Source organism: Panthera onca, chromosome A2 (genome assembly GCF_046562875.1).
Source record: "Panthera onca isolate mPanOnc1 chromosome A2, mPanOnc1 haplotype 2, whole genome shotgun sequence".
Lineage (NCBI taxonomy): Eukaryota > Metazoa > Chordata > Mammalia > Carnivora > Felidae > Panthera > Panthera onca.
The window spans coordinates 2,174,717-2,194,449 of record NC_138340.1 but is presented as its reverse complement, the minus strand read 5'-3'; the positions used below and the strand labels follow the sequence as shown (position 1 = coordinate 2,194,449).

Sequence of the window (19,733 nt, the reverse complement as noted above, 5' to 3'; positions counted from 1 at the left end):
AAAGCTTTCAGCCAGCTGCAGAGTTTTCAAAGTCATTTGAAAGCACACAGCACAATTAAACCCTGTGAATGTAAGAAGTGTGAGAAGGTGTACAAGTTCTCATCTGTTCGAGTTCATATGAAGAAACACCCTGGGGAGAGAACTTGACAAATCACCGCTCCCTTCAAGAACATGTGAGGCTGGGGGCACAAGGGTGACTCAGTCAGTCTCACTCTGTCTCTCCCTCTCAAAAATAAACATTAAAAAAGATTTTTAAAAATCCCAAATGATAATAAAATAAAATCTTTAAAGAAAATAAGGATTTGGAATAGCACACCCAAGCTAATATTTACCACTTTGATCTTTTTTAAAAGACTCATCAGTAAACTATGCAAAATCTTTACTGTTTAGAGGAGTGGCATGTAAATTGCCATGGGGAGTCAAAAGGGGACGTGTCAGCATTAAGCAGTCCTGAGGGGTTTTCTTTGGATCCAAATGAGGTCTGGTTCCACGATCAAGTGCCCTAAGCGTCGGTCCTGAGTTTGAGCAAACTGCAGATTTTTGAGGCTTTCTGTCCCTTTAAAGCCAAAAGTTGCAACAGGTACACGATGTCTTCCACTGGGGGAAGCAGACAATGAAACTACCTGCGTACTGTAACTAAGTAGAGATGCGGAAGACTCTCTCTCCTCCAGATCAGCTTTAGTGGTTTGTGAAACGACAGGAAGACCGCCAGTCCCTGGGGCACGACTGTCCAGTGTATTTCTGTGCCTCCAAGAGAGAGCAAAACCTCGCTACACTTACCAACTGGAATAGGAAAATCCTCTGCATAGAAAAGTCCCAGTGAAGAATTTGTTCTCAGGGGCAGTGGGTGTCTGTAGCCAGTGGGGGTTGGGAACAACGGTGTGGAGGGAAGATGTCATTGACTTCTGATGGGTCCAGGACAGACATCCACCGTCAGCCACTGGATGTCCTCACAATTAAAACAGAGGTGTTTCAAGGACTACCACAGGGCATCAACACCACCTGAGCCTTCTAATCTTCCATCATGAGCTTGATGCCCTGAACAGCCTCCATAGTTAGGGAGTATTTATCGCATTGTGCCAAGAGGGCTTGGAAATTATAATGTTATCTTCATGGGAGATGCACTGTAGATTCTGCCAATATCAGTGGAGGATTTTGCCCATAAAGAGCATGGAAGCCGATCCAGTGGGAACAAATGACCTGTGTTCCCACCCCCTGCTGTAGTGCATCAAAGACAGAGCATAGAAGAGAGGGCCGGGGTCACATATTTCCTTGGTTGGAATTTTGATTACTACCTCCAAATTCTAGAATTATTTGGCCATGTTGAGGGAATCAAAATCTGGCAAGACACTTTTATAAGAAATATCAGCCCCATAAATGAATAGAGAAGTAGAATAGAGAAGGACAGGGTGAGTATCTCTCAAAGGGCCTAGACAAAAGGCTCAGAGGCAGGAACCTGTTGTGATATTTTAGGGTCCCCCCACCCCCCCACTATTGAAACACTTTTAGTCCTTCCAGTCAGGAGCTGTGTTACAGCCGGGGGTTGGGCACCAAGAGTGTAAGACAGAGACTCATTCCCAGTGTGGAGGTGATTCCACAAGCTGAGTCAGAGGGAGGACTGGGAAGAACCCCTATGATTCCCTGGAGCCCTGTCACTGGGGATGAGGAGGACATTGGAAAGGCCGGTTGGAGGGATACAGATGGGCCGACTGCTTATGTTTGTAAACAAGCTTTTCTCCAACATCCCGGCTCTTTGTAATGATAGCAGAAACTACGTGTTTTTAAAATTTTGTTTAGAGAGCTTTCATACGCTGTCAGTAAAAATTGAGAATTTTCTTGAAAAGCACTTTGGAGTCCGTTGTCATCATCCTGGAAACGCTCATCAGGTTGTGATGTGCAAGGCTGAGTTTTGTTCCCCTCCCCAGGCTTAAGGGAAGAGGGCATCGCTCAGTATTTCCAGTGAATGTTCTAGCATCCTGGCCAACATGTAGGTGTCTGATTCCCCAATACTCTTTAGGGTGTTCCCACTGGGCTAGCTTCATCCAGTGTTTGGCCTGGCCGTCTCCAGCAAGCATGTGATCCAACTGGTATAAATCTGAGAAACCAGGGTGGTGAGTTTGAATAACTGTTAAATTCTTCAGCAAACCACTGGGGATCCTCAGTCACTTTGGGAAAGTCTAACTCTGGCTCCCTGTTCAGCCTCTGACCATCAGGCTTTATCTTAGGCTTTATTTGGACCCCCACAGGGGCGTGTTTTAACAGGTTCAGGAGAGCAAGGACTGGGGAGAGAATCAGAGGAAAAGGACCTTCACTGAAAGGATTATGAGGAGGGTGGGGGTACACAGGTGGCAGGGAGGGAGCAGAGGGAAGAGAGGAAGGGGGCACTGATGGCCTGGTCTGCACTGGAAGAGGCGCCCACGTGTCTGGAGACAAAGAAGATGGGGAAGGAGACGGAGACTCGGAAGCCATTTTGACACCTTTCAGTGGTTTGTCTCTGATCATTTAGAAACAGTGTTTTGCAGAGGAGGGAATTTACATTCTGATAGTGTTTGGAAGCTTCCAAATACCCATTAAAGTAGGCATCCCATCTGTTTTTGACAATTATAGGGTCATGACTGTCCAATTCAATTTTGATAAGAGTCATCTAGGGGAGATAATTCCTGCTGAAGTGAGTTAGACCTTTAGTTAGAAATTCACGTGGGGAGAGACCACAGTTTTTAAGCACAAAACCTGAGGGGACCACTGAATGGGGGCTGAAGGACTCACAAATTTTGATGACTGGGGTCCAATTCCACAGCTTTTTCTTTAGAACGAAAAGAGCACATCCTAAGAAACCCTGTTTCAACAGGAAAAGACTGGTTCCAAAAAGACATGGTCCCAAGGCCCACACGGTTCCAGGTAGGAACAGTCTGAGTCCACACAGGAGTAGGTCTGAAGGCCAGCAGACTTCTCATGGGCACAGCTTTTGATGCCAAGTAGGCCAACCTTAATTGTCTGGCATTTTACAAGCAAAACCGATTTATTGGGAATAGCAAGGATTGCAAATCAGGACACACAAGAAATGGCAAAACCGTGGGCAAGTTCAGAGGAGAAAGGAGAGGATGCTCTTTTATAGGGAACAGGAGAATTGGGGTGGAGAATTGGGGTGGGTTGTTGTAAAGAAAAGGCCCATTGGGACAAAAGGGGTGGGGTGGGGGTTTGAAGATGGTGCCTCCTCATCGGCTGGTCTGTGACTGACTCTCATTGGCGGAGCTGTGACCGCCTCTCATCAGCTGGGCTGTGATCCCCTCTCAGCTGGTCTGTGTCTATCTCTCAATGGCTGGTGTGCCTCTGTCTCATTGGCTGGAGTGTTGCTGGTCGGAGGAAAGTTCCGACCACTTCCACTGCTTTTTTCATCTGCAGGGTCCACAACTGACCAGGGTTGGACGGGAAAGAGGCTTCTGCTGGCCTCATGCCTTCATTTTAGGAAGGGTTCCCTTTTGTATTTTCACAAGACTTCTAAACTGTGACTTTTTACTTCTGTTGTGGTTTTCTCTAATTCCTTTACAACTATCACCTTTTGTTTGTAAAAATGGCATTGTCACTCCTAATGTTGAAAACCTAATTGGTGCTTATGTAATGACCTTGGACAAAGAACACCAGGAGTCACGATCTTGCAGCTCAAGAGTGTGGGAAGGGGAGCCAGACACACGCGTATTTCTTGCTTGTCGGTAAACAATGAGAAGAAATAGTGTTCACAAAGCCAATGAGAACGACAAACACAGCCTCAGGCAGCGGAATCTGGCCTGGCGCTCAGTACTGGGCTGTGGCTTTCTCTCCTTGAGCAGAAACCATGTCACCTCGCCCTCAGACAAGGCACTTTCATTTCCCCCACCTGTCCTCCCATGAGGCACTTCCTTGTCTGTGATGAGTCAAGGCACTTGAAAATCTTGTTATGGTCATGTGTGTAAACAGGGTAGAAAATAGAGTCTGGGGTGGGTGGGGGGCATCTGGGTGGCTCAGTTGGTTGAGCATCCAGCTCTTGATTTCTGCTCACATCATAATCCCAAGGTCATGGGATCAAGGCCCATTTCAGATTCATCACGGAGTGTGCAGCCTGTTAAGATTCTGTCTATCTCTCCCTCTGTTCCTTTCCCCTCTTCACAGTTTCTCTCCCTCTAAGAGCAAAAATTAAAAACATTTCAAAGAGCTTGCTATGTTGGAAGCATAATGATGACAGTATTGAGTATCAAATTATACTCAGATTGGAATCAAAAGTCATCACTTAAGATAGAAAATGAGTTACCATAAACTTCATGTTTTTTCACGTTAAACAACTGTCTAGGGACATGTGCGTTATCAGAGCATCTCAGTTCCAGGCCACGGAAACAGTTCTGTTGAGAATCCCCAGCCCTGAAGGGGCCTGTCCTGGATAATCTGAGAGTGATAGAAACTCAGGGAGAAATCTTGATGAACTTGCATTCGGTAAGGTTTCTTAACTGACAGGATAATCGCAGGGAACACAAGAAAAAGTAGGTAAATGAGGCTTCAGCAAGATCAAAGTCTTTGGTGTCATTATCGAGATTGAATGGACACCCGTAAATGGGAGAACGTCCTTGTAAATCACACGTATGATAAGATTTTATCCTGCAGAATACACAAAGAACTCCTATCTGAATAACAAAAACTCATCCCCGTCAGAAAGGGAGCAAAACCTTGATCAGCCATTTCTCTTAAGATGACGCACAAATGTCTAATAGACACGTGAAACGATCCTCCCATCAGGACGATGCGAGTCAGAACCACGATGAGATGGAAAAAAAGATTGGTGGTTCCTCAAAAAGTGAAACACAGAACCGCAGTGTGACCCAAGTGTTCCAGTCCTACGTAAACGGAAACACTCAGATGTGTGCACACGAATGCCAGGTGCAAAACTGTGCAGACCCCGCAAAAGAGGGAAACGTCCCAAGTGTCCCCCAGTGTGTGGATGGATGAACAGGGTGCGGCGTATCCACAGGACGGACGGTGATTCAGCCCCAGAGAGGAATGAAGGGCAGACACAGCATGCACGTGAACGTATGGTGACAATGTTATACCACGTGGAAGACACCAGCCACACCAGGCCACATGGTGTGAGTCACTTACATTAAATAGGCAGAGTGGGCAAATCCGCAGAGACACGAAGTATTTCAACAGTGCCCAGGAGGCATGATTTCCTGGCTGTTGTGGCCTTTAAATTTGTTTCGGAAAATGGAGATATAATTTACATCCCATAGGGCTCACACTTGTAAGACTAAAACTCAGTGTTCTTTTTTCTTTCTTTTTTTGTATGTTCTCATAACTGTCCCACATCAATACACCACCTGAAGAAGGAAACGGAGCGTTTACATTTCTCATTTACAGGGTCTGATTACAAACTGCATCTGCCGTGACTTTCCTTGCAGAATATAACGCACACCTGAGGGTTGTAACGTGTAAGGTCCACCTGTGGCTGTGGGCCGCTGGGACCACGGGGTCCCATGTCCCTTGCTGGCTGAGGCCCCAGGGCAGGTTTGATTGCCCTGAGGCCTGAGAAGTGGATGTTGATTCAGAGGGCGGGGCCTCACGCTTTCAAAGGGCCAGGTCAAAACCCTGGGAGACCTATCTCCCCCTAGGTGAGGTCACAGATCAGTGAGCTTTCTTCTGTCTCTTTTATTTTAATTTTTTAAATATTCTTTTATTTTTGAGAGACAGAGGCAGAGCACAAGCGGGGGAGGGGCAGTGAGAGAGACACACACACAATCCCAGGCAAGCTGCAGGCTCTGAGCCACCCAGGCGCCGCGTCACTGAGCTGTTCTTAAAGACAGCGGACAGGAGGGGCGCCTGGGTGGCGCAGTCGGTTAAGCGTCCGACTTCAGCCAGGTCACGATCTCGTGGTCCGTGAGTTCGAGCTCTGGGCTGATGGCTCGGAGCCTGGAGCCTGCTTCCGATTCTGTGTCTCCCTCTCTCTCTGCCCCTCCCCCGTTCATGCTCTGTCTCTCTCTGTCCCAAAAATAAATTAAAAAAACAAAACAAAAAAAAAAAAAAAACGTGGAAAAAAAGACAGCGGACAGGTGCACCATCATCGGATGTGGACCAGAAACACAAGCGTCACCAGGCTCTTTTGTTTGTCGCATCCCATCCGCCGCTGGACTAGGGAGGCTCCGCAGAGGAAGTGAGTCGGCTTCTCGGGACAGTATAGGAGGCAGGCGGGTCAGGCCACCTGGAGCGCATTCTGCTGAGTGAGACCTCCCCAAAGAGGGATCGGACACGTGTGTACCGCCAGCCTGTCACTCAGGGGCTAGGAGGCGGGGCCTGGGGGGGGATCTGCCCAATTTGTGGTCACAGGGGCGGTGCCAGGACTACCCTCCAATCAGAACGGGAAGGGCCGAAGGCTGTCCTATCACGGTGAGGAAGCGAGGTGGTAACGTCCAATTGGGTTGTGGGGGATTATTTTCGGAACCCATCCAATCAGGTTACAGGGACTAAAGGATCGCCCAATCAGGAGCCGGGGCCTGTACACCATCCAATCAGGCCCGAGCGAGAGCCCGGTGGGTGTGGCTTTCAGCCGGGGCGGCTGTTGCAGTGGGATCCTGAGCTGCCGAGGTTGCGGGTGTGCGCGGCGTAGGAGGACGCCCCGAGGGCGCGGAGCTGGGGGCCCCGAGATGGTGAGTGCGCGGGCCGGAGGGGCGGATGGGACCAGCCGGACCTTGGTGGAAGCGGCCGCGGCGGGGTGTCCCGTCCCCAGGGGTCCACACCTGGGTCCTGGGCGGTTGGAACTGAGAAGGGAGGCTGGGGGATGGCAGGGGGGAGGCCTGGGATTCGGGGAGCGTGTGCGACGACCTGACTAAGCAGGAGTTTGCTCCTCGGTGGGGGACAGGTAGAGACTGTCCGGCGAGTTGTCTCATAAAGGAAACTTTGCAGCCATAAGGAGGCCGCAGGGAATAGCTTCTGAATCCGCGACTCCCTAGCGGCGACGGGGCGGTGGGGGTGGGGGGGAGCTTTGTCGGGGGCAGTCTAGGCGGGCGTGAGGTTGCTCGGACCGAGCTGCAAGACGTGCCCAGAAAGCACGCGTGCAGTGTGACGGTCACGGAGCCAGAGCTGCTCCCGGGGGCTGAGACTTGGACGTTAGAATCCAGCGGAGGTAAGTGTGGGACGTGGGGCCGGGGCTGAGCGCGCGCTGAGGGAGCAGGTGCGCGCGCACGGGGTCCTGGGCTGCGATCTCGGGTAAGAAATGCAGGGTTTTCTCACTTTGGAAACCGCGCGGAGAGTTTCACGGGTTTGGCTGTTTCCTGGCCTGGTGCAGACTGTCAGTCTGCAACCCGCTGTTCCCTTCAGGTCGTAAATGGCTGAGATTGGTTTTCTGTTTTTCCATTTCTTTGTGATTCTGACCCGGACCAGGAAGTTCTGCAAGGGGTGTACTGGGCAATTAGAGCCGGAGAGGCGTAGATCACGGAATGGAGCTGGGGTCCTAAAACGATTGCTTTTCTGGGCACCCCCTAAACCCGCTGAGCTTATAGGGGTACCCACGGTGGACCTGTCACCCAACCAACCTGAGTCCTGTGCTCCGCTGTGGGAAACAAAGGAGGCTGTGGGCACAGTACAAGCAGACAGCCCACCCCCCCACTCCCAGCAGGTGGGGTATGTGTGACATTCCTCAGGCACCTTTAGCCGCCCAAGAATGAAGGAAAGAGAAAAACAAATGGTTAACTGATTCAGATCACAGTCTCCAGGATGTGAGTTGCCATCAGCTTACAAAAGTCTCAGGAAATTACAAGGAAAAAGAGAAATCTCCAGGAACCCACATCGACAGGGGGGACACTGAGCATAAGATCCCGGAGTGTCTCAAGAGTCGTATAAAAGGAAAGAAACCAGGCAAGAGCAGGTGTGGTGCTGACGTGGTGGTTCCCTGAGGCCAGCCTGTCCCCCTGTCCCCAGGAGGGGCTGTGTGTGGCTCAGGCTGAGAGCAAGCCCACGTTCAGGGGTCTGGAGGAAGGAGAGAAGCCAAAGCAAAGTGGGACCAGCCAGCATTTTGTGCCCCTTGGTCACGGGGACAAGCAGCTGAGCTGCTCACAGATGAGGCACAAAGTGTGGGTGTGGGGGTCTGCGCGTGGCCCTGTCGTGGGTGAGCCAGGGGGACTTCCTGTCAGTCTTCTCCTGGTCTGATGGGGGAGGGGCCCTCGTGCAGCCTGCTGTTTTCCAGACCCCAACAGGGTGGGGGAGGGAGTGCCTTTCCCTTCCACTGAGGTTTTCCCGGGAGCACAGGGCTCAGGTAGGCGTCTGCATGTCACCTGTCACCTGTGAGCAGTGCTGTCCCTGTCCAGCTCGACACTGATGGCTCTGTCCTCCGCCAGCCTCGCGTTGAGCAGGTATAAAATGCAAGTTCTTTCTGCCTCCTTTCTTCCTCTTCAGGGGAGAGGGTGGTAAATGTGTCAGGTCGTTCCTGTCCCTGCTGACTCGGGTTACTGGGGGCTTTATCCAGAGAGCGTCCCCTGGGGAAAAGTGTCTCAGGACAGAACTGTCCTTCTCCATTAGGGTTGGGGGGGATCTGCAGGGGGCTCCACACCTTCATGCAGGTGGGTGGAGTCATGGATCAGAGGATTCATCCAAATGCTGGTGACGGTTCCACGCAGGGTCCAGAGGTGGAAAACTGTCTTCCTGATCTGTCCCCTGGGAATTGCCGGTGTCAGAGACGCACACAAATTCTGTGAACTGAGACGGGTTCAATTCTAACGGTACCAGGTCCCTGTTCTCTGAAAGGGATAAACAGCTTCCATTCATGGGAAACCACACAGGGGCCCTAGAGCCGCCCCTCCCACTGTGGCCTTGACCGCAGGGTGGAAGCCGTGATGCTGCACCTGGTTGTCCACACAGCAGCTTGGGGTCCCCGTGTCATTCAGATGACCCAAGTTGCTGGAAGCTGGGGCCTCCTCTGGGCTGGGGACCGGCCACCCCCAAAGCTGGGCCTGGTGGGAGGCGAGGGAAGGTGCGGTGGGGCCTCGCTCACTTGCAGGTGGCCTCCAGCCCCCGGGATCAGTGGGGACCAGTGGGGAAGGGGCTGGGGCCGCCCTGGGGTGTCTCCCGAGGACCGGTGTTGGCATCGTCCAAGGAGTTGTGGGGTTAAGTGGGAACTGTGGAAACAGGAAGTCTGTGCAGGTCAGACGAGGGAAGTCTCCTCGGGGTCAAGTGCCATTGGAAGGGTCATGAACACAGAGCGTGTAGGGGTCAGATCCTAAACTGGGAGGGTTTCCTCTCTGGTGAGAATTGTGGCCCCAGAGGAGGGGGTTCAGGGCGTGTGGAGCTCAGAGTTCAGTCCCCAGGGGTCTCTGGTCCCCTCCTTCCATCCCAGAGGACCGGTGTCAGCAGGGAGAGCTTGGCGCTCATGGGGGGACTGGGTGTCACCCTCTGCACTGGGGTGTCATGTGTGGTGTGGGCGCCGTGGGTGACCAGTCTGAGCGGCTCCTGCTCTGGTGCTCGGCCCGTTGTTTCTGGAGAGGCTCTCGTTGCCCTGGGCATCCAGTGTGGGTGACACTTAGGACTTTTGTCCCTTGGCCATACCTCTTTGTGCTGGCAGCTTTCCGTGTCGTCACCCCCCAGCAGGCGTCACTCGACCTGATCTCTGTTGTGGGGCGAGAGGGGAATGTCAGCAGTGCCACCGGTGATGTGTGGCTGCCCAGGGCTCGTCTGTGTCTCTCGGGCGGGTGCTTGCGGCTCAGTGTGTCCGGTGAAGCCCTCCGTCCCGGGATGGTGGGGCGCGGGGTCTCCAGTTCATGTTTTCCTTTTGTGGGCTTTGCTGTGCCGGCAGTGTGGCCTTGTCTCCAGGGTAAGTGCCTCGTAAGTCCTTCTGCACTGGGGGGACATTGCATGTTGTAGCTCGTAAGTTACACGTTAGCAGGAAACGGGGTGCGGAGTGTGAACCACGTGTCGGTTTTGGGTCCCGTCACTTGCGACTTCATGGCGTCCAGCTCAAGTGGGTGACACGGGGTCTCCTGGACGTCACTGTTGGTTTATCTGATTCCTCCAGGGCTGAGCATTTCTCACATGTGGGTTTCCTCTTCCGTGGAAGCATTTCCAGCGTGTTGTCTCCTGTATCTCACGTGTCTTCTTCCTGATGATCTGTTTCCTTCATGTCCTGGGGACATTCAGGCTGTTTCATTTCTGCCTGCTGTGTTTTCTCCAGGTCAGGGTGTATCCTTTCTCTGGGTTGTCTGCGTGGATGCACCCTTTGCGTTTTTAGTAGACTTGTCCTTCCCCGTCTCTTCCTGTGTAGACGACCGTCTTTTGTTCTGTGGGAAAACTCCTCCATCGCTCAGGTCTGATCACACGTGCTGGAACTTTCTGTCCGTGTGTTCCTCTTGTTTCCAGTTAAATCCACCAGACTCGGTTATTGCCCGTGAATCTGATGATCCCTTTTACCCTTTAGAAAACCAGTCTTCCCTGGCCCCCTGTGTCCTGGTGTCCCTGTCTCTGCCACCGCCCTGTGGCACTTGCCGTGTGGACATCCACTTGCCTAAATCAGGGGCGACTGATGTCTCCCCTTAACTATATCCTCATTATGGGAATCGATGGCAAGTGGGAGATACTTGTCCTGGGAGATAAGAGCATCCCCAAGTGCATCCTCCAGTCCAAGATAAGGAATGTGATCCCATCCGGTATTTCCACAAGTTCGTAGTTAAGCCTATGGAGTGGGGTACGCTGTGGTTTAAGGAGCGATTTTGAGATCCCAGTCACACAGGATTGGTCAAGGTGATAGTTGAGTCATGCAGTTGTTGGGGAGTCCTTCCCATTTTCCGGTTGATCACATAATCCTGTGTCCATGGGGTCCTGTCATTATCCCTCTAGAGACACAAGCATGGAGATTGTGTCTACATGAGCCGTAGGGTGGTTTCTCTGAAGCTGACCTCAAGTTGTTCAGGATCGGTTTTCAGGACTTGAGGAAAAAGGGCAGATTGGTTTTTAATGACTTTAACTCAAGAGAATGGACGATGGGACCCCTAGTTTGGAGAACGGTAGCCTGAAATTTGAGGAAACCAGATGAATTCAGGACCTAGTCTGGTTTATAAGAAATAGTATCAAAGTCTAATACCTACAAAAATGTGTTACTGACACATAATTTTTTTCTCTCTGCATTCACTCTTATTTCCAGAGATAGCCAAATCAAGAACAATTCATTTGTAAAACAAGTCCAGTTTTAACAAAATGGCCTACTTACTTACAAAAGTTCAGCAAAAACAGTGATTGCCCATTTCAGGGTTTGTTTGTTTCTTTCTTTCTTTTTGAGAGCTTGGTTTGCTTAAAATTTTTATAAGGAATTTCTAGATTGAACTTTTCATAGCCCCTTGAGGCCAGAAGACAAGTCAAATATTTTCTCATTAATATTAATAATTAATTAATATTAATATTAAAATATTAATATATTTTAATTTTAAAAAAATGTTTATTTGAGAGAGAGAGAGTCAGAGCATTAGCAGGGGAGGGGCAGAGAGAGAGGGAAACAGAATCTGAAACAGGCTCCAGGCTCTGAGCTGTCAGCACAGAGCCCGATATGGGGCTTAGACCCACAAACCGTGTGATCGTGACCTGAGTCAAAGTCGGACGCTTAGCCGACTGAGCCACCCAGGTGCCCCTCAAATATTTTCATTAGACTTGTCTTCAAGACCTGTAGATTTATGTGATTTCCTCTTCTCAAGGTCCCCAAACTATCCTGAGGTTTCCTGCACCTGCCTGGTGTTGACTTTCTTTACTCACCTGGTAAAGCTGCTGGAACTCTGTCAGCAAGGCATCAGGCAAGTATTTCCAGGAGGTTTGATTGGTTCCAGTAAGTCTACCTTAATTCCTTCATGCTGTCTGCTTATTCTGAGTCTATGCAGGTCTCTGTCAAATCTAACATTCCAGTCAGAGCCTTAGTAAAATAACCAATGTGTCCAATGGTGTCCTATTACAAGGAGAATACGTTCTCATTGAACTTATGCAAAAGGAGGGGAGGACTCAGCACTCAGATGTGTAGGAATGTGTTTGCTTGTAGGTCAAGATGGCAGCTGCATACATGGGAACTAAGGAGTTAAGGGGGGAATCTGACAGAAGCAAGGCTGCCGAGACTCAGCCAGCATCAGGAAGGGTCCCAGCTGAGTCCTTCACATGTGCGGATTTACCATGGCCGAGCTGCCATTGCCATATTTGCCACTCGTTGGGAATAGACCTTGGGAACAGAGTGGAGAGGAGAGGAAAGGGGTCATCTGGCCTTACAGGTCCAAATGGTCCAAACTTGTTCACCCTCAGACCTACAGACCATACTGGGGAGCCCCTGAGATAGAGAAATTTGCTGCCTGGTGAGTAAATATAGTTGCACCTGCCAAAGGGCAAAAAGAAAGTGGCGGGAGTCAGGGATCCCCCTGAAGGGCAAGAGGGGAAATCCCTCAGCCTGTTGGGCAAGGGCAGTGCCATAGACACCCCCTGGGACCGGGGATCCTCACCAAGGAGGAACCTCAGGTGGAGGTTGTCAGCTGCCCAGAGAACACTAGAGTCAGTTCACCAAGGGAAACTCCCAGAAAATTCCTAGAAAATCCCAGGCGAGGCCCTGTACAGCAGAGGGTCCCTGTGAAGGCCATCAAATGTGGGGTGACCTGATCAGGGGGAGGCCCGCAGGTCAGGTGGTGAGAGAATTCCCCCAAGGCAGAACAGAGGAGATGGAAGTTTACTGAATACCCTGCGAGGGAGCAGCGGGCAGGATGGCAAAGGAGAGACCGTCTGCCGGGAGGCGGTGCTGGGGGGCTACAGTTATGGGGTCACGAGGGAGCATGGGAACCTTTGGAATGCTCCCTCTGTGGGACCTGTGCCCGGTTGTAAGTCGCAGGGGTTAGTTAGGGCCTGTGGCCGTTTCGAGGCAGGTCACTCAGGAGCCCGTGTGCATTCAGCTGTGTGCTCACTGCGCCCTTTGCTGCGTATCTTTCCATCACTCAGGCCTGTTGCCTAAAAACGGTCCATACACTGTGATTCTTCCTCCTGTGTTAACGTGAGCGGTGGCTGTGTCCCCATCAATCCCTCAGGGACTCTTCCTTCTGGTGCCCTTTTCCTTGAATTCTGGGCCCTCGGTTAAAAGTTTGAGCGGCCCTGCTGACTTCCAAGTCTCTTAAGGCCCCGGACTCGTCTTACACATCAGGTGTGCCAGGCGCCCGGGCCCTGGCCTGTGTCGGTGCCCAGAGCCCACCTAATCCAGGGAAAGGGTCGTGTCTGCCTCTGTCGGAAGAGAGGGGACTCCACCAGGCTTCGTGCCCTTGTTCCTTCCAGGGCGAGAGCTGCTCCCATCAAGCAGCCCTGGAATCTGAGTGTCCACAGCATCCTGACATTCTGGTTGCAGTTCTTGGAGCTGATGATGAGGCATAATCGTCTTTGAGCAAGCCAAGCGTGTGTCCTCCGGTCTGTGTGTTATCTGAGTGAATATTTCATGTTTCAATCTGTACAGTATTGATCTGTACAGATCTGTCTCAGTGTAAATAACCCAGTAAATGGGGTGTGTGTAAGTCCATGTCAGCTGTTGTCCTCACCCTCTGTTGTGACTCCGGGGTCCTAGGAATGGAGTCAGCTCCCTGCCTGTCACCCACACTCTTCATTCTCTAACCCACACCCTTCATTCTCCCACACACGTGGGTGCAAATGGCGCTTTGCAGCAATAGAGTGTATGGTATGTTTCAGGCCTCTGTGGTCTTTGAGGATGTGGCTGTGAACTTCACCCCGGAAGAGTGGGCTTTGCTGGATCATGGTCAGAGGAACCTCTTTAAAGATGTGATTCTGGAGACCTGCAGGAACCTGTCCTCTGTGGGTAAGGATGGCTCCATACCTTCCCTGGTCTTTTCAGGAAGAGGAAGAAAAGGTCAATATTTGCAAATTATATGAAACTGTACATAGAATATCATTAAGGCTTCACTAATTAGTGTTAGAAGTAAGAAATGAATTTATAAAAGTTGCAGAACACAAATATTGTAGAATCTGTGCATTTGTCTATTTACTACCAAGATAGCTGAGAAATTAAGAAATCAAACCCATGTTCAAGTAGTTCAAAAACAATAAAATATTATGTTAAAAAGTAACCAAGGAAGTTGAAAGATCCATACTCTTGTAGGTATAAAACATTTAATAAATACATTGAACATGACACAGTAAAGGGAAAGCTATACCATTATCATGGATTATATGGACTAATTTTTTTGAAAATGCCTATACTATGGAAAGCACTGTATATATTCAGTGCAATCCCTATCAATCATTTCATGAATAGCATTTTTGAGAGGACTAATGCAAGAAATTCTAAAATTTGTATGAAAACAGAAAAGATTCCAAATAAAGCTATTTTGAGAAGGCATACCAAAGCTGAAGATATAACAATCCCAGATTTCAAACTACACTCAACAAAATAGTATAGTACTGGCACAAACCCAGACACTAACATCAAGGCAACAGAATAGAGAGTCCAGAAAGAAACCCAGGTTAAAAAAAATTTTTTTTTTTAACGTTTATTTATTTTTGAGACAGAGACAGAGCATGAACGGGGGAGGGCCAGAGAGAGGGAGACACAGAGTCCAAAACAGGCTCCAGGCTCCGAGCTGTCAGCACAGAGCCCTACGCGGGGCTCGAACTCATAGACTGTGAGATCATGACCTTAGCCGAAGCTGGTCACTCAACCGACTGAGCCACCCAGGCGCCCCAAGAAACCCAAGTTTATATGGTAAAATAATCTACAAGGAAGGATCTGAGACTGTACAATGGGGAATAGACTGTCTCTTCAATAAGTGGTGTTGGGAGAATGAGACAGCTACCTGCAAGGAGGTGAAACTGGGCAGCTTTGTTCCCCTTACCTGAAAGGAAACTCAGTATGGATTAAACACCTCAGTGTAGGACTTGAACCCATACTCAGCTTAAGACAAAACAGAGGTGCTAAACTCATGGACATCAGCCTTAGCAGTATTTTTGTGGAATCATCCCTTCAGGTAAGGGAAACAAAAGGAAAAATAAAAAATTGAAAGAGGAACATAATACACATTTTCTCAAAGAAAATATACAGATGGCCACTTGGCACATGAAAAGCTGCTCAGTATCACTAATCCTCAAGGAAATGCAAATTAAAACCAGGTGAGCTAATGGCTAGTATGAAAGGAACAGGAAGTACAAGTGTTGGTGAGGATGTGGAGAAAGGGAAATGCCTCATTGGTGGGATTTCAATGGGTGCAGCCAGCTTGTCAAACAGTATGGAGTTTCCACAACAAAAGGAAACACAACAATACCGTATGGTCCGTAATTTCACTTGTGGGTAGTTCACCAAAGGTAAAAAACAGGACAGTCAGATATGTGCAGCCCCACGTTCACTGTGCTCAAGATACCTTAGCAACACAGGAGTCCTTCAACAGATGAAAGGATAATGAAGATGTGGTATCTACATACAAGGGACTGTCCCTCAGTAATATAAAAGGGACAAATTCTTGATGTTTGTGACACCATGGATGGAGCTAGAGAGTATTATACCAAGTAAATAAGTCCGATAGAGACAAACAAAACACGTTACTTATATGTGGAATCTAAATGACAAAATGAACAAAAAACAGAAAATAGGGACAGTCTTAAAATTCTAGGGAACAAATTGGTGTTTGTGAGATTGGAATGGGATTGAGAGACAGGTGAAATCATGGAGGGGATTGAGAAGAACAGATTTGCACTTGTTGAATAAATAAGTTACCAGAAGGAAAAGTAGAGCACAGGGAATATGGTCAATAATTGTATAGTTGTGTATAATGACAGCAATTACACTTTTTATGGTGAGCATTTTGTAATGTATGCAATTGTTGAATCCCCATGTTGCACACCTGACACGAATATATAGGTCAGTATGATTCTACCAAAATATGAGTGAGTGAATGAATGAATGAATGAATGAATAAAAAGTCCCACAATTATCAGTCATCATGACTGTGAAGACGAAAGTTAGGCCCACCTTCCAGATTGCTTGTTGTCCTTCAAACCCTCCCTCCTGCTGAGCTCTTCTCAGGGACAGGGCAGCAAGCACACACACCATCTAATCTCCTAATGGCAGCTGAGCAGCTCAGGCAGGCTCCACCGAAGGCCTCTGTGCCCTCAGACTGGCCAACCCTCGGTTGGACCAAGTTCTGGAGAAGGGATTGGCGTTTGGATGCATCCATTAGAAATATGGCTCAGGCTTTGTATGAGCAGGGTGATGTTTGCCATTCACCTGTCCTCCCTGTTGGACTTTTTATCCATCGTAGCCCACGTGGCCAGTCTTTCTGTCTTCCTGTAGAGGTAGGGTGTGGATGTGTGTGTCTTGCCCAGTTCCTTCCTACTTGGCTCTTCTGATAATTCTTATCTCCACATTAGTCTGCATCTAGTTTGAAGTATTTCTGGATGAACGTGCTGCCATTTCAGACACTTTATTATCGTCAAAGTCCCAAGTCACAAGGGTCCTCAGAAATTTGGTCCATGACCATTCTTCCTCATGAAGTTCATTTCCATTTCGGGATCAGTATATGAATAGAAGCAGACATATGGCCTGTTTTTTAACCTTACGCATCAGGTCATTTCCACGAAATTCAACTAGGCTCCCAATTCTTGTAGTTTCTCCCAGTCAAGGTAAAATGAGTGGATCAAAGACTCAGCGGAATTCTTTGCAGAATGAGCCTGTGAGTGAAGAGAAAATACTAATGTTTACAAAAAATGATTCCCGTTCTGTGTTTGTAGAGAAGCAGAAATTTCACAGCAGTGGAGATCTGACCCAAATGCAGGAAGGGCTTTTGAGGTGAGTGACACTTGTAAGGGAGGAATGGGGAATGTTGGCGATTGTGAGACTAGCCTGAAAGTAGAGAACAGGTGTAAACCTAGCGCAACAATCGTGTAGTCAAAACTTTCACAAAACGAAGTTTTTATAAATGCATTCTAGGTATTGATCATCTGAAAAACCATTGCGTTGTTAAAAATGGTCAGGGAAAACTATAGGTAAGAAACCCTGAACGTTATGACTCTGTTTGAGTCCTCAGGAGAACAGTAAGCTTGAACCATTTTGCAATCATGCAGACAGTGCCACAACCATACTCAGTTATTGAAAATGTCCATTATGTAGTCCAATAATAATTAATAAGCATCAGTAGATCATTAATTATTAAAGAGATCACTTCTAATCACTATTCCCTTACCATGTATCTTCCTATTTTGAACAGCAGTCCTTTGTTGGAGAGTGTCTGTGAACGTTTTGAAGGAGATCAATGTGGAGAAACCCTGAACTCGATTACAAGTCTTACTGTGCATGAGGGGTGTCCTACTGGAGGCAAATCCTGTGAATGTGCTAAGTGTAGGGAAACCTTCACAGATGGTTTTTTCCTAGGGAATCTGCAAAGATCTCACCCAGGACTCAAACCTAGTCCCTGTGAGGAATGTTGCCCAGCCTGCAGCTCCATCACGAGCCTCAGCACTCATGTGGATGCAGACCTTGTAGAGAAATCCTATGAAGGTCAGGACACCGGGAGAGCATCGGAGACATACGCAAAGAGTCTGAGTAGTAAAAAATCTCTACAGTGCAAGAAATGTGGAAAAGCTTTCACTTGCATTTCTTCTTTTCAGGGTCATGTGCAAAATGACCGTGTACAGAGGGTCCATACATGTGACATGTGTGGGAAAACCTTCTTATATCACTCCTTCCTTACACGTCATATGAGAACTCACACTGGGGCTAGAACCTCTCAATGTCAGGAGTGTGGGAGAGCCTTTGGGTATAAGTCAAGCCTGCAAAAACATGTGAGGACCCACGCTCAGGAGAAACCCTATAAATATCAGCCGTGTGGGAAAGCCTTCCCTGGTCAGCACACCTTTCTTGTACCTGGGAGAAGACCTACAGGGGATGGATCCTGGGAATGTAAAGAATGTGGGACAACTTTCAAGATACGTCTACATTTTGAATGTCACATGACCACACACAATGTAGTGAAACCCTATGAATGTGGGGAGTGTGGCAAAGCTTTCAGGCATCACCCAAACCTGCGAGTACATATGAGGACACACACTGGGGAAAGACCCTATGAATGTAAGGAGTGTGGGAAATCTTTCCAGAGGTATGGTCATATTAAACGCCACATGACCACTCACAGTACATTGAAAACCTATGAATGTAAGGAGTGTGGCAGATCCTTTCGGGATCAATCATACCTGCGAGTACATATGAGGACGCACACTGGGGAAAGGCCCTTTGAATGTCAGCAGTGTGGAAGAGCCTTCCGGAATCACACAGACCTGCGAGTGCATATGAGGAGACACACTGGAGAAAGACCGTATGGATGTCAGCAATGTGGGAAAACCTTCAGATATCATTGGAATCTGCGAAATCATGTGAAGATACACACGGAGGAGAGACCCTATGAATGTCAGGAGTGTGGGAAAACGTTCAGGTATAAGTCATGCCTGCGAGAACATATGAGGACGCACACTGGGGAAAGACCGTATGAATGTCAGGTGTGTAGGAAAACCTTCAGATATCATTGGAATCTGCGAGAACATGTGACAATACACACAGGGGAGAGACCCTATGAATGTCAGGTGTGTGGGAAAACCTTCAGGTATAACTCATGCCTACGAGACCATGTGAGGACACACACTGGCGAGCAACGCTATAAATGTGTGCATTGTGGAAAAGCCTTCAGTCGTAAGTGCACCCTTGTACTACATACTGTGAGAAATCACGCAGGGGTGGAAACTTGGAATGTAAGGAGTGAGGGGAAGCTTTCAGGAAACATCGACCTCTGAACATTACAGGACCACACACAAGGCAGTGAAACCCTATTAGTGTCAGGAATGTATCAGAGCCTTCATGTATCACACTGATCTATGGATACATACGCAGACACACACTGGGGAAAAACCCTGTAAATGTCAACACTGTGGGAAAGCCTTCACATCTCCTTGAAACTTGGGAGCACATATGAGGACACATGCTTGGGAGAGATCCAATCCCATCAGCAGTGTGGGAATACCTTCAGGTGCCCGTCACTGTGGAAGTACACATACGGACACATGTTGGGGAGAGACGTTTTGAGTATATAGAGTGTGGGAAAGTTGTCAGTTAGCTGCAAAATGTTCAAGGTCATTTGAAAACACACAGCGCAACTAAACCCTATGAATGCAAGAGGTGTGGGAAGGCATACAAGTTCTGCTCATCTCCTCAAGTGCATATGAAGAAACACCCTGGGGAGAGATCTTGACAAATCACCGATCCCTTCAAGAACACACCAGGCTGCACAGTGGACAGTAAGCCTTTGTATGTAAGGACTCTGGTAAGACCTTCGAGTGTCCCAGAGACCTGCATGTACATGTGATGACCCTGAGTGGGCAGAACCTTACGAATGACTGCTCTGTGGGAAAGCCTTCAGTTGTCCCTCTTCCCTTCGAGGACACACATAAACTTAAGCACCATGGAAAAGCCTTCAGGTGTCCCAGGAATCTGTGAGCACAGACACACTATGGCATAGCATTTATCCTCCTTTAAATTCTTTTTTTTTTTAATTTGTTTTTGAGACAGAGAGAGACAGAGCATGAACAGGGGAGGGGCAGGGAGAGAGGGAGACGCAGAATCTGAAGCAGGCTCCAGGCTCTGAGCTGTCAGCACAGAGCCCGACACGGGGCTCGAACTCACAGACTGTGAGATCATGACCTGAGCTGAAGTCGGATGCTTAACCCACTGAGCCACCCAG

The 19,733-nt window shown here is 48.8% G+C and overlaps 1 protein-coding gene across 3 annotated transcripts in view; it reads left to right on the top strand.

Annotated features, from left to right (window-relative positions):
- LOC132675825 (uncharacterized) overlaps nucleotides 1–19,531 on the top strand; it is a 45,798-nt gene extending 26,267 nt beyond the window's left edge. Inside the window, exons 2-4 of one of the 3 annotated variants that reach the window (XM_081791191.1) lie at nucleotides 13,690–13,816; nucleotides 16,738–16,795; nucleotides 17,214–19,531. In XM_081791191.1, coding sequence (XP_081647317.1) covers nucleotides 13,690–13,816; nucleotides 16,738–16,795; nucleotides 17,214–18,789 — 1,761 coding nt within the window. In that variant the 3' untranslated portion in view covers nucleotides 18,790–19,531. The other 2 variants (XM_081791189.1, XM_060629820.3) reach the window with 2 other exon arrangements.
- Nucleotides 19,532–19,733: the final 202 nt, after the last annotated feature.